At 43.1% G+C, this 12,902-nt stretch overlaps 1 protein-coding gene across 1 annotated transcript in view; it reads right to left on the bottom strand.

Annotated features, from left to right (window-relative positions):
- Positions 1–12,902, bottom strand: part of PHF20L1 (PHD finger protein 20 like 1) — a 63,465-nt gene that overhangs the window by 11,453 nt on the left and 39,110 nt on the right. Inside the window, exons 11-15 of the mRNA XM_090283346.1 lie at positions 11,734–11,922; positions 11,258–11,464; positions 3,764–3,820; positions 2,487–2,594; positions 17–181 (exon numbers count right to left, since the gene is read on the bottom strand). Of these exons, the coding sequence (XP_090139472.1) occupies positions 17–181; positions 2,487–2,594; positions 3,764–3,820; positions 11,258–11,464; positions 11,734–11,922 (726 nt within the window). The remainder of the gene's footprint in view (positions 1–16; positions 182–2,486; positions 2,595–3,763; positions 3,821–11,257; positions 11,465–11,733; positions 11,923–12,902) is intronic.

Raw genomic sequence — 12,902 nt, forward strand, 5'->3', positions numbered from 1 at the left:
ACATAGTTACACATACTTTCACCACTAAGATCAACTGACAAAATTGCCCTTGGGTACTGATACGTTGTATTTTTGTCCGTAAACATGCTTCGCAGAGCCAGAGAACTCCCCGGAGACCGAGTTAGTGGAGAACAGCACCTTTCCAAAAAGTCTAAGGAACTGTCTTCATAGTCTGAGTAGTCTGCAACAGAAGATACATAAAGAAATGTTAACAGAGAGTCAGGTAATCAAGAAGAGCGACTTAAAAGCAGCGACCAAGTCCTGTCTTCGGGCACACAGCATCGTCACGCACGAACGGCTGGAGGACTGTGCCTCTGACCAGCTGGGTGTGGCAGGAACAGCTGGGACACACAGCCCAGACAGCACCCACGCAGCGGAGGCCGCGGTGCCGAGCAGTCCAGGGGAACACGACTGTGCTAGGCCGCGACGTGGCCGAGGGGAGTTATGGTCCCAGACGGAGTTAGGATTGCTGACCAGCTGACCTCACGACAGGGAGATTACCCTGGATTGTCTGGGTGGGCCCAGTGTAATTACAAGGGTCCCGAAGTGCAAGACGGGGCATGAGTCAGTGTCGGGGCGATGTGAAGTGAGGAGCCCAAGAGGCCAGTGCCGGCCGTGAAGACAGCAGGGGACACAGTGGCCTCGGGAAGCTGGACAAAGCCAGGGGTCTCCCCTCGAGCCTCCAGGAAGGAACGCAGTCCAGCTGAGGCCCAGTGAGAGCCAGTTTGGGCTGCTTCCCGCAGAACCTGAAGATGAGAAGTCTAAGTTGCCTTAGAGCACCGGTGCGCAGGTGTGCATGACAGCGGCACTGAACACAGTCACCGTCACGGAGGGCTCGCCATGAGCCACGCGCGGTTCTAAGTGTCGTAAGTGTATCGTCCCTCTGCATCCTCACACCAGCCGAGGGAGCTACACCTGCTGGAGCGCTCACAGATACAAGAGCGGAGAAGGAGAGATGACATACAATGCCCCGAAATACACAGCTACTAATGGCAAAGCCAACATTCAAACCCAAACTCAGGCAGTCTGACTACAGAAGCCTTATTCTCAGCTGAGAAGTGTTATCAGCGGATTTCAACATTTAAAGTGCACACAGGCTGGAAAGCCTGTTAAAACACACTCCTGGCCTCACTACTGCACCCCCACAGGTCAGGGGCGAGGGCACTCTTGGGTGATGCTGATGCTGTCAGACTGCAGAGCGACCTTCGAGCCGGGCTGGGCCCTTCTGCCTCCCATGGCCTCGCAGTAGCTGCTCAGGTCACCCGAGGCCACGTTCTTCACGCACAGACACAGGAAGGGCACGTACTAAATGCCAGCTAGGTCCTGTACTAAGTACTTTACATCTATTACCTTACTGAGTCTTAACAATAAATCCACGCAATAGAAACTAAGTAGAAATTGTCATTACCGTTTTAGAGGAGAAAATTGAGGTTTACAGAATTTGAGTAACGTGTCCAAGGTCACCCAGCTCTAAGTGTTGAAACAGGATCTGAACTCACACACTCAGCTTTCAACGCTGCCTTGGCTAGTATCCGCTCACCATACTTCCTTCTATACTTTTATTTTCAACACTCCTCTGTTCTCTCTATCCTTATATTTAGATTTGCCTCTTAAAATAAATAACATAACCGGATTTAAAAAATCTATTATGATAATATCTCTCATATAGTTGTAACTACTGATCTGTTTAGATTTTTTCCAAATATCTATTGTAATTTAGATTTTTCTTCTGTTCTGTTTTTCTCTCATTGTCTTCTTTTAAATTTTTTTCATTATACTGCCCCTTGGAAATTATACCCTATGTTACTATTCCTTCAGTGTCCACATCAGAAATCCTAAAATGCAGATTTAACTTATTTAGCAATAAATGCCTTTTGCTCTCCCAAGACAATAAAAACGCTGAACTGCAAGGATGCCCCTCCCAACCTATAAGCGCTCATTACTGTCACACAGTTCTGTCCTCTGCCACTTGTTTCTGTCTTCCCCAGACTCGCTCCCGTCACTGACGTCTCGATGCACCCACAGGTTTACGGTCTGTGCCCATCATCTCTCCTGGCACCTCAGCCTTCCTTTGCCATCACGTCCCTCACGCCTTCAAGTACAGGAGGAGAATACCCTCCAGAGACAGGCTGTCCAACAGGCTGCCACTCCGTTTTCTCAAGTTCTTCTGAAAGCCGATTCAAGGCACTACGAAACCCTAGACTGGGAGTCACCCCTTCGGGCCGCTGAAGGGTGCTTGGTCAGAGCATCTAGTCCACCACAAGGCTGGAGAAGTCTCCAACTGTTGCAAAGATTAATTTACAGACCTAATAAAACGTAGTCCCGTTATTTTCAAAATTAGCAAGACAAAGGGAGGCTACAGGAACTTCTCCATTCTCATCAATGTGGGGATCTTGTCCCACCTCCATTTTGGTAAAAGATGAGAGGATCGTTGAAAGAATCTTACAATTTTTAAAAAATGGGAATCACCATTTTAACATACTTACCATACTGTTTAGATTTCTTTTTCTTTTTCTTCTTCTTCTTCTGTTTTGGTTTGTAGTGATCTTTGTCTCTCTTCTCTTTCCTTTCTTTATCTTTTTCTTTTCTCTTACCTAAATGACGAAAATAAGTCAAGTCAGTAATCACGACTGGTCCCGAGTCACTCCTTTGTGGTTAACCTAAAAGCAGCATTTACGTTTTAATCCGCTATTCCAGTCACCTGCCCAGAGTGGATGGATTCAATTAAACTGTTCCTGTCATGAGTCTGGAACTCCTGCTTAGCTTATTGGACTATAAGAGGGGGTCTTCATTAGCAGTGTTGAGAAATCCCAACTCCTGACACCTTAAAGTTAACACAGACAGCAGTTAACATCTTTAAATGAGTAATATAACTCAGCTTCCTGATATGGCAAGAAATAAGCTCCACAATTTAAGACCTGTCTGATGAGACTCAGCATTTCCATATAAAATTTAAAATATATATATTAGAAGATTAAAAAAAAAAAAACCCCACTTTATCTTTTTGCTTTGGAAAAAGAAAAGAAACCAACCCATAAATTCCTTCAGTCTTTCAATACTTTCCCAGTGTATACAAGAGTGAAGACTAAAAACACAAAGAAAAAACTTATTTAATTAAACGTATTTTTCCCAAAATTTTAGAATATTCCTTTTTCTCAATCATAATGTACTTTAAAGAAAATAAATGGATGTTAAAACAGTATCCTAGAATATTTTATTTTTAATTAACCCATCACATGTATTCAACTATTGTGCCAACTCAGAATGGGTTAGCCTACAATTGATCACCCATATTTAATCATCTTTCAATGACCCAAGCTCCAGTTAGCTAATCTGAAAAATATTTAAGACTATCATCCATTATTCCGAAGTATTTAGTCATTATAGCACAGAAACTAGAAAAAAATAGCAGAAAACTTAGTAACTTTTTTATTCAGTAGGTTAAAAAAGATAGTCTAAAAAAAAAAAAGACTTAATTTATCACCTATTCTCAAAGTTTCAACAATATTAAATGGCAGCTTACTTTTAAATAGCCATAATTTTAAAGACTTTAAAAACACACAGCTCTCAAGAGAAAGCCATTGACAAAAATACAAATAATACTCTGCGATGCATGTTACGAAAATCACATATCTGAAGATGAAGAACACGACCGCTCACACCTTCAGGGGCGCTATCAGGTAAAAAGTAAGGGACGGGCCAAGTCCCCCCACTGCCAAGCCATCTATATTGTCTTTGCTTAAAGATTACTTTCTGTTCATACCAAATGCTGTTGAGCTTTTTTCTTCCAATTTCACTTTTTTTTCTGTTTTCGAAATTCCTGCAGGTTTAGGGGGAAAATATGTAAGTTTAGTCAGAAAGGGTTAGAAGTATGGAACAATGTTTTACATTATAATTGATCATAAAACCCTAAAGAAGTCTCCTTCCCCACTGAAGGTCTCCATTATTTTACTGCCTGAACTAGTAACAAAGAATTGGGATTTCTGACTTCAAAAAACTGACAAATTAGGGATGATTTTTGTTCCTTCAGACTGCCAGAGTAAGACCCACCATGACATCAGCTGTGTAGCCTTGAGTAAGTCATTAAATGTCTGCGCTTTGGCTTCCTTATCTGCCAAACAGGAGTGGGAACATCTGGCTTGTGTTGTTACCAAGCGTGTAAAACGTTCAGGCCTGTGTCTGATAAATAACTAGTGCTTTTTTTCACTTGAAACTTTGAAGCAGGGTAGGAATTTGAGACTACATGATTTCTAGAATGAATATGGGTCTAACCATAAAGTAAAACGGTAAGCTGAACACACTAGGCTACCGGGAAAGATCTACCGAGGCATCGCGGCCTCTGGCAGTCCAGAAGATGCTGAAATGCACCCGGGTGGAAGGTCCACGTAACTTTTCTGCTTCTGTGACAGTGACGACATAAAAGCTAATCAGGTCAGCCAAGTGAAATATTAAATTTCATATTCAAGCATGTTGGTTTTCAATAACCTGTATAAAATATTTGAACTAGTATTTAACCTCTGTTGCCTAAAACAAACTTGTACCTTTGAACACCATCATGAACGTGGTGTTACATCATGATGAAAGTCAAACTAGAATTCTTTTACAAATTATTTTTGGTCTTTTTAGGAATTATTTTTGGTCTTTATTTAAATGTAAAATACAAAGGCTTATTTATAGATAAAAATATTTAACCTTAATGACATTTAGATATTACTAATTGTCCAAAATACATTTTCAAACCAACAGTACACCAATAACTGTGTACTTGACATAGATACATTTAACAAAACTTTTCAACTTATATTCAACCACTCTCAACATTAATATCTCACTTGTCTCTAGGGTTACTGTAAGAAAAAATACTATACTACATTTAAAATACTATTTCAGTCAACTAAATTATGCTTTAATATCAACATCTACTAGTTCTTTGATTTTTAAGTCATTTCAATACAGTATCAAAACAGTTAACATTTTAGCATTTGCAAATATTTTATGTAATTTAACTTTAGCACAATAAAAATATAAAAATACCACTCAGCTTGCATTAAGTCATTAAGCTCTAATAATTTTCATATCACTAAGTAAGAACATTGATAATCTCCATGACAAGAAAAGGACATCAGAGCAAAGAGAAACACAATTAAATTTCCTTATCAAGACTGTTGAACAAATGTATCGTTTCTCTTACTAATTACTGTTTACTGACTACTAGTAACTGCACTGTAAAAATTCTACGACCCCGGTGCAATTTTCTTAAAGCTGACAAGGCACTTACACTGGACACCATGAGAACTGTGCTCTCTGAACCCCCAGGGACCGCACAGACACATTCAGAAGCAGTGTTGACCCTGTGGTCAGTACCAGGTAGGCCCCTGTCTCTGCAGCATGGACTCCCCAGGGTGAAGGTGGAGCCTGGCTGGGACCGCCTGGGCTGACACAAAAGAAAGGCAGGGCCCCGGTGAGCAGCCTTGAGGGCCTGGAATGTGTGGAATCCCTCAGGTACTTGGAAGACAAATAAAGTGGTTTGGAACCGTGGCCTGAACACAGAACAGTCAGCCACTCCCAGAGCGCTTTCAGTTCTAGTCTCAGTGTTCCCAAACCCTTTTATTTCTTGATAAAGTGTCAAAAGTAAAATCGGGGAACTGACTGACAAAGGCCTGTCAACATTTACACAAATAAGGACCTGAAAATGAATATGCATACATACACAACGGCAGGACTTTATGCTATAAAGATTCACACCCAAATACAAAAAACAAAACAGACCTATTCAAGACTTCAACAGAAAAACCCATTTGGTTTTATGAGAAGCTCACTACACTGTCCTCATTTCATTATGTGGCAGAACTGCAGGACCAAAGCACTAGTTTACAGAAGAGTCATTTTAAACTAAACTGTATCAAAAGAACATTTTCTTCAAAAAAAAATTACGTGACATCCAATACATAAACCAAAAAAAAAAAACAAAAAAAAAACAAATTAACAAAAGGTTCAGAACAATGGAGGACGGGAGGCAGCTCTCTGAACCGTGCCTGCTTGGGCTCAACCTAAACCCAGGGGTGCAGTGGGGCCCCCAGTCCCTTCCTGCAGGCCGAACGCCTGATCCTCGGGCTGCCCACGAGGCTCCACGGAAGCCCCGGGCTCTGTACAAGCTGAGCATTGGGTGTCGGGGTGCAGGGAGATTACAGGGGCTCTGTCGCGGTTGTGTTTCGTTTGGTACAATTCTGGGGAAAAAACTAAAGAATACTCTAAAACAAACAGGGTTTTGAAAAGTACTGTGAGGTGGAGGTAAGCTGTTGGACTGAAAGTCACCTAGCGGAGGGGCCAGCGCAGCGCCGGGCACGGGCCTGTAGGCACCGGTCAGAGCCCCTGGGCTTCCTGGCTCCCCTGCCAGGCACTGGGCTTCCCTGCGCACCCCTCTTACCCGGAGCCACTCAGTGGCCGCTAGGCACGTATTCAGTAAAAGGTCAGACTCCCACACAGCAGCAGGATGCCACCCGGAAACCCACAGTAACAGGGCGGAGGCCCTCTCCCTCCCTAACGCCAGCGGGCCCGTAGGATAGATAAAGCGTTCTGGTTAGAAGATGAGAACAAAGGCAGCAGTGTTCTCGAGGCTGCCGTAACGCACGGGCAACGTGGTGAGCAGTAACGTTCTCAGCCTCGGGCCGTCATCGCGGGCTATGCAGGGCAGGCTCATCACTTCTGCTGGGGAAATAACTGAAAGCAAACCCTACCCTGGTAAGAGGTGTATATAACTGGGTAATTTGCATAATCTCATTAATCCTTTACCATGGCAGCTACACTCAGCAATGGGCACATCTCTCTCACATAAAATAAATAATAATCCAACTCTGTGAAACTATTTCACCGCTAATTAGGAATGTCCTCCTCATTCTAACACAAAGTTTCAAATGCACGAAAATATCCCAGAAAATGTCTTTGATACAAGTTCTGGTAAATAATAATTAATGCTTTGTACAAAAGTTTTAGAATCCAACAGTAACAAAATTCCCTTTAATCATTACGATGGAAACCAAGCAAGCGCGCAGGCAAATGCATTTAGAAAAGAAGAGACAGAAACACAACCCCGGGACTTTGGCTCCGGATGGAAGACAACGTGGGGGCACAGAGAAGCCACACAAACACCGCCGCCCAGTTTAGAGACAGGGAACAAACACGCTGAGGGAGGGAAGCATGCAGATCAGCGAGCTTTCAATGAAAGTCACACGGTTCACAAGGTTTTTAACCAAAAGCAGTCCAATGAGAGTATGACCTGAGTTCCATTACTTCCATAAAAAAATAAAAGTTGAAAGGAGCAACAGAGATAAATTAGAATTCCTCCCACCCTGTATTCAAACACAGTGACTGTGTTCAACCCTCTAAAAAGTGGACTTTCAGTAATTAACATTTAAAAACACAAATTCCCTTGATTTGAACAATTGAATTGCCAGCCATCACCAGTCCTAGATGACCCTTTCTCTACAAATTGATCATGTTATAAACAGACACTCCTCTCTGCCTCTCATTTTCTAGAAAACTGTCCTACAGCTGTGACTCTCTCAGAGAGTCACCTATAATGCTGAAAAGGAAAAGAGCGTGCTTTTCCTCTACCCCAGTACACTTTAGCCTTTCTAATGGTTAAAACCACACTGCAATGGTAATCAGCCATATTTCCACAAATATGCAAGAAATTCTAGAAAAAAGATTACATTAATACTCTGATTAAAAACAAAATCGTCTAAATCAAAGATGTCCATGCCCAGTCACCGCTCCAACCTTTTAGGGTATATAAGCTGGCTAAAGAACTCTTAGTTATTATATAGCTAGCTATTTAGATGGGCATTTCGGTCTTGTCACTAGTATTTATATGTACAAAGAAAGTAAAGATCTAAAAACAATCTAGTGGACATAGTGCATTATAACTTTAACACATTTTTCATATATTCAGCACAGCAACAAATTCCAGGTTGGGAAAGAACTACAGGAAACCTTCACCAGCAAGAGTATCTCAAAGGGTCCGTGGTAATTCAGAAATCTCATGGGACAAGGGAAAAGCAAAATTAAGGACCTTAGAAAGAGTCAAAGACAGCAGATCAGATCTGGAAAATGACAAGTAATGTTTCAAAACCTGTGAATCTTCAGATGTGGGCACTGATTTTTTAAAATAAGGTATGGAAACAGTATCAATCATTATTAATAATATGGAATTGTAGAAAACAGCGTATTTAATATTAACTAAATTTATACTTTGAAAGAGGAATAAGAATGTCAAGGCAGTCATCTAAAAACTGGGTGTTTATTTTAACACATAACACCGCCAGGGAAAAGCACACTCTACTTACGCTTCACCCAAGGGGTTGATAAAGTGATTTCGGGGACGATTCTATAGAAAGCAATCATCCTCAATGTTCTCGGTTGCAAATCTTGGTTTTTCTCCATTTCAATCTAAACTTCCTTCATTTAGCTAATACCAAGTTAATAAATTTACTAGAAAAGCATTTGAAATTAGTATTTGCCTTCTTTTTATTACATGTACTCTTCAGTTGAAGTTAAAAGTCAATAAAATTTCTAAGTAAAACAGTGTAACCTTATAAAGAAATATAAATTAACATTCTGTTAGAATAAAGTATGAACTTGATAAAACACCCTTGAATGGCTTCAGGCTACAATAATGTTCATAAAATCATCCCCCAAATGTGTTCAGCGTGGCTGATTTTATGTAAAGACTTCCAAAATAACGTTATAACGAATTGCATTTAAATTTAACTCTGCCCCCAAACATGGGATTATATTTAAGATACAGTCATATAGTTAAATTTAAGGTGTTTCTTAAGTATTAAATCCTATTAAAATCCTTAAACCTAATTACTGATCCCATTAAGTATTTTCTGGCTCCAAAATAAACAACTTTCGTGATGACATTCATCTCTAATAATTCCTATATATTAAAATCAGGGCGTGAGAAAGAAGCAGGGGGGCACTTCCAGTCACGAAGACAGATACGAAAAGCCACTGCACAGCCTCTTCCCAAGACCACACCCGAGCTTCAGCTAAACCCTGGAACGACCACCTCTGAGGGTCACCTTGGAGGTGAACAGAAGCCCGACAACGGAGGATCTGAAGCAGCCGCAGCGCGCGGACAGGCGGGAGGGCTGGAGGCGGAAGGTGCTGGTCCCACACCCGAGTGTGGCGTTACCAATCGGGGGGCTATCTGGACTGTGGCGGTCCCTGCCGAGGAGCCAGGGCTCCCAGACCCCCCCCACCCCCACCCCCGCGCTGGGCAGTCCCGCAGCATCCGGCCGGCAGTCAGCAGGGATTCCACCCAGGGTGAGACGGAGGCTGCTGGGATCCCGGGCGCTGCGCTTACAGCGCCCAGGCCAGACTGGCGGCTGACAGACCCACGGGGTGCGGGCCCCCGGGCCAGGCAGCAGCCGGAGAGCGCCAGGGGCTTCTGGCTCCGGAGCAGGGCACAGGGGCAGCCTGTGTCCCTTGGCTGAGCTGCCAGGCACAGCAGGGGACTCTTGAGTCTCCAGCGCACTGGCCCGCCCTGGTGACTCCCGAGAACCCACAGCACCCAAATGGCACCGAGGCCGGAACCTCTCCCAGGGGCTGCTATAAACCGGCGGCGGCTTCGGCCCATGCGTGGACTTCCCTGAGCCCGCTCTGAAAGGCCCACAAACCCGAGACAAACCGCAGCGGGCCTCGGCGTGGCCTGTGTTCCTTGCCAAGTGGCCCCACGGCTGACACTAGCAGCCGCGGGCCTCGGCTCAGAGCACAGCCTCCCCAGTGCCTCCCAGCCCAGCAGGCGGCTGCCGGCCTCAGGTCACTTGGCAGCTCCTCCCAGGTGGCCGGGGCTGGGCGCAGGCAGCAGCCGACCTGGGCCTCCAGCGCAGCCCCTCCCAGGAGGCCCAAGAACCACCACACCAGGGCGGTAGGTGCAGAGCACCGCCCACTGCGAGCCACAGAGTGGGCCCAGCGGACATGCCAACAGCAGTCCGGGCTCAAGCACAACAGGACGGCACACACCACCCACACCAGGGACTCCCTGCAGCACCCAGCTCGGGACCAGGGAGCCTGCCTCACTGAACCCAAAGAGTCCCACACCAAAACACACCCTAATTAGAATGCCAACGGTTAAACACAAAGCAGCAACAGGAAGGCAGTTAGTTATGTACAAGGGCCTTCTCTTAAGACTGCCAACCGACATCTCAACAGAAACTCTGCAGGTAGAACAGACTGGCAAGGAATACTCAAAGCGATGAAAAGCAAGAACCTACAGCCTAGATATACTCTCCTGAGCAAAGCTATGTTTTAAAACTGAAGGACAGATAAAAACTTTCCAGACAAGAAAAAGCTAATGGAGTTCATTACCACAAAACCGGTATTACAGGATTTAAGAAGAAAATAAAAAATATGAATGAAATGGAAATAGCTACATACCTGTCAGTAATTACCTTAAATGTAAGTGGACTAAATGCTCCAATCAAAAGACACTGGGTGGCTGAGTGGATAAGAGAAGAAGACCCAAGTGTCCCCGGATAAGACGCGACCATATAAAGAAGAGACGGGACGAACATGGGAAGATAAAACCTTACCACTTGCAACAGCATGAACAGACCTAGAGGATGGTATGCTAAGTAAAATAACTCAGACAGAGAAAGATAAACACCACATGATTTCACTTACATGTGGAATCTAAGAAACAAAATAAATGAGCAAATAAAACAGAAACTCAGATACAGAGAACAGACGGATGGCTGCCAGGGGTGGGGCTTGGGCGTGGGGGGAAGCGAAGGGATGAAGAAGAACAAACTGGCAGTTAAGAACAGCCACGGGGCTGGGCGGTACCACTCAGGGGACACAGTTCTATGTGCAGTGCCAGGTGGGCACTAGACTTACAGGCGGATCACTTTCCAAGTTACATAAATGTCTAACCAGGATTCTGTACACCTGAAACTAATATATATTGAATGTCAAGTGTTATTAATTTTAATTTAAAAAATCAGAGAAAGAGCCAGAGAAAGACAAAGAGGCAGGGAGAATCAGATTAAAGGGACAAAGAAACCTGTCCAGGGCACATCGGAGCAAGTGCGGACACAATGGGACGTTAAGCAGAGAAACCCTATTTCCCACAGAGGTCACATGAAGGTCTTTCTGAAGAGGAATTACATATTAAAGTAACATAGTTACACATCAAAATGTTTACAGCCTGTAAATGCAAGCCCAGCTACTTGTAAAGTGCGTCTTTTTTTACCTGCTGCTGTCGGAGCTCCCCTTCCATCAGTTACTGCTCTGGAAGGAGGGTTTGCAAGCATCTGTGTGTCTTCCTTTTCTGCCCTGGGACACGCATTATGGTAAGAGGGCTCTGGGGCTAGCGGCGCTGTAACTTCCAAACCACGGCTTAAGTCAAGAGGGAGACAGGGTCCCAGCTTCTCATGTGACAAATGTGCAACGTCAGGCACTACACAAAATAAAGAATGTGATATGATATTAACACAGATAAACTGGCTCGGTTTATATCCGTGCGGATTTAAATGTTATATGAGCTAAACAGTGCCTGGCACAAAGAGGCAGTCAACAACTATTTGTAGAATAAATGAGTGCTTTTAAGTCTAAAAGATGTAAGATGGAAAAAGCAGAAATTTCTTAGTATTTTAATAAGTCTTTGTCTCTTAGTATTTTCTTTATCTTCTCTTATGTTCGGTTCTATAGGAAATGAATATACATTACCCTCTGGTACTGAAGACTCGTGCTGATTCTGAGAACTGATGGAGAATACTTTCCCATCAGAGGCTGCAGAGGGAGGAGTAACCTTTTCTACAGAACCATCAGGCATGGGCAAGGTGGCTAAACGCTGAGACCTTCTTCTCCGCTCGCTATGCTTGAAAGGTCTAGGGGGGTTCACAGGCTGTGGAGGACCTAGAAAAAGATCTTCAATGTTCACGAAGCAGATACATTCTGGGATCATCTTATAATATTTAAGAAGATAAACAGGAAAAAAGATTTAAATACTGCCCTCTGATCTTGTAAGGTATCCACAAGGAATGGCATGTTCCAAAAGTAACCAAAAGGCAAAAACTGTGCCCTCATTCACAAAAAAGAGCTAATCAAACTTCTAAAATCAAAGCCTCCTCGAATCAAAAGAAAATAACATGGAACGTTATTTTCAGGTAGTTTCCCCACATGACAGACCACAGTTAATTCTCTACTTGCAGATCATTGTGTCACTTGCCATTTTTCCTTTGGGAAAATAGTCTCTGCATAGCCAAAGGTTAAAATATATATAAATATAGCTCCTTTTGCGACATTACAGATTAGAAACTCTAAGGAGAAAGAGGCGGGGGCAGAGGGGACAACAATCGGACATGCATTGTAGAGTTAGTCCTTTATCTTACGCGCCAAAGTAACACAAATGAAAATAATTTTATCCCACCCTCATTCCCCCAAAAGGATTTTTAGAAGCATATGTTTGGGCCTGATTCATTAAAAAAAATTGAACACACCTTTTAGTACCTTTTACAGGCACATGATCAGGATTTTAGAAGAGAGTGCCACTGTTCCTGCCCTCGTGTGTTTTTGTTTTTTTTTTAATAACTAAATCGGTGAATCATTTAAGCATTTTCTAGCTATGTAACAAAGTTTGAAAATTCCTGGGTTCTTTTTATCCATTAGTTTTCTTCTTTTTGTATGGCATGTAAATGTTTGATTATTTACTATAGACAGGGTTACATAAGGCCAGTATAGTCGCATTGATGTAGAAGGAAGATATAAATGCTCAAAAGAGACTGATAGGTTGGGTATTTAAAAATAATTTTACAATAATCGAAAAAGACATGGTGATAATTTTAAAGAATAAAAGAATAAAATTCAGTTGCTGCAACGCTGTGGTTATAATACCA

The sequence above is a fragment of the Furipterus horrens genome, unplaced genomic scaffold (genome assembly GCF_987537825.1).
Source record: "Furipterus horrens unplaced genomic scaffold, mFurHor1.1.pri manual_scaffold_7, whole genome shotgun sequence".
Lineage (NCBI taxonomy): Eukaryota > Metazoa > Chordata > Mammalia > Chiroptera > Furipteridae > Furipterus > Furipterus horrens.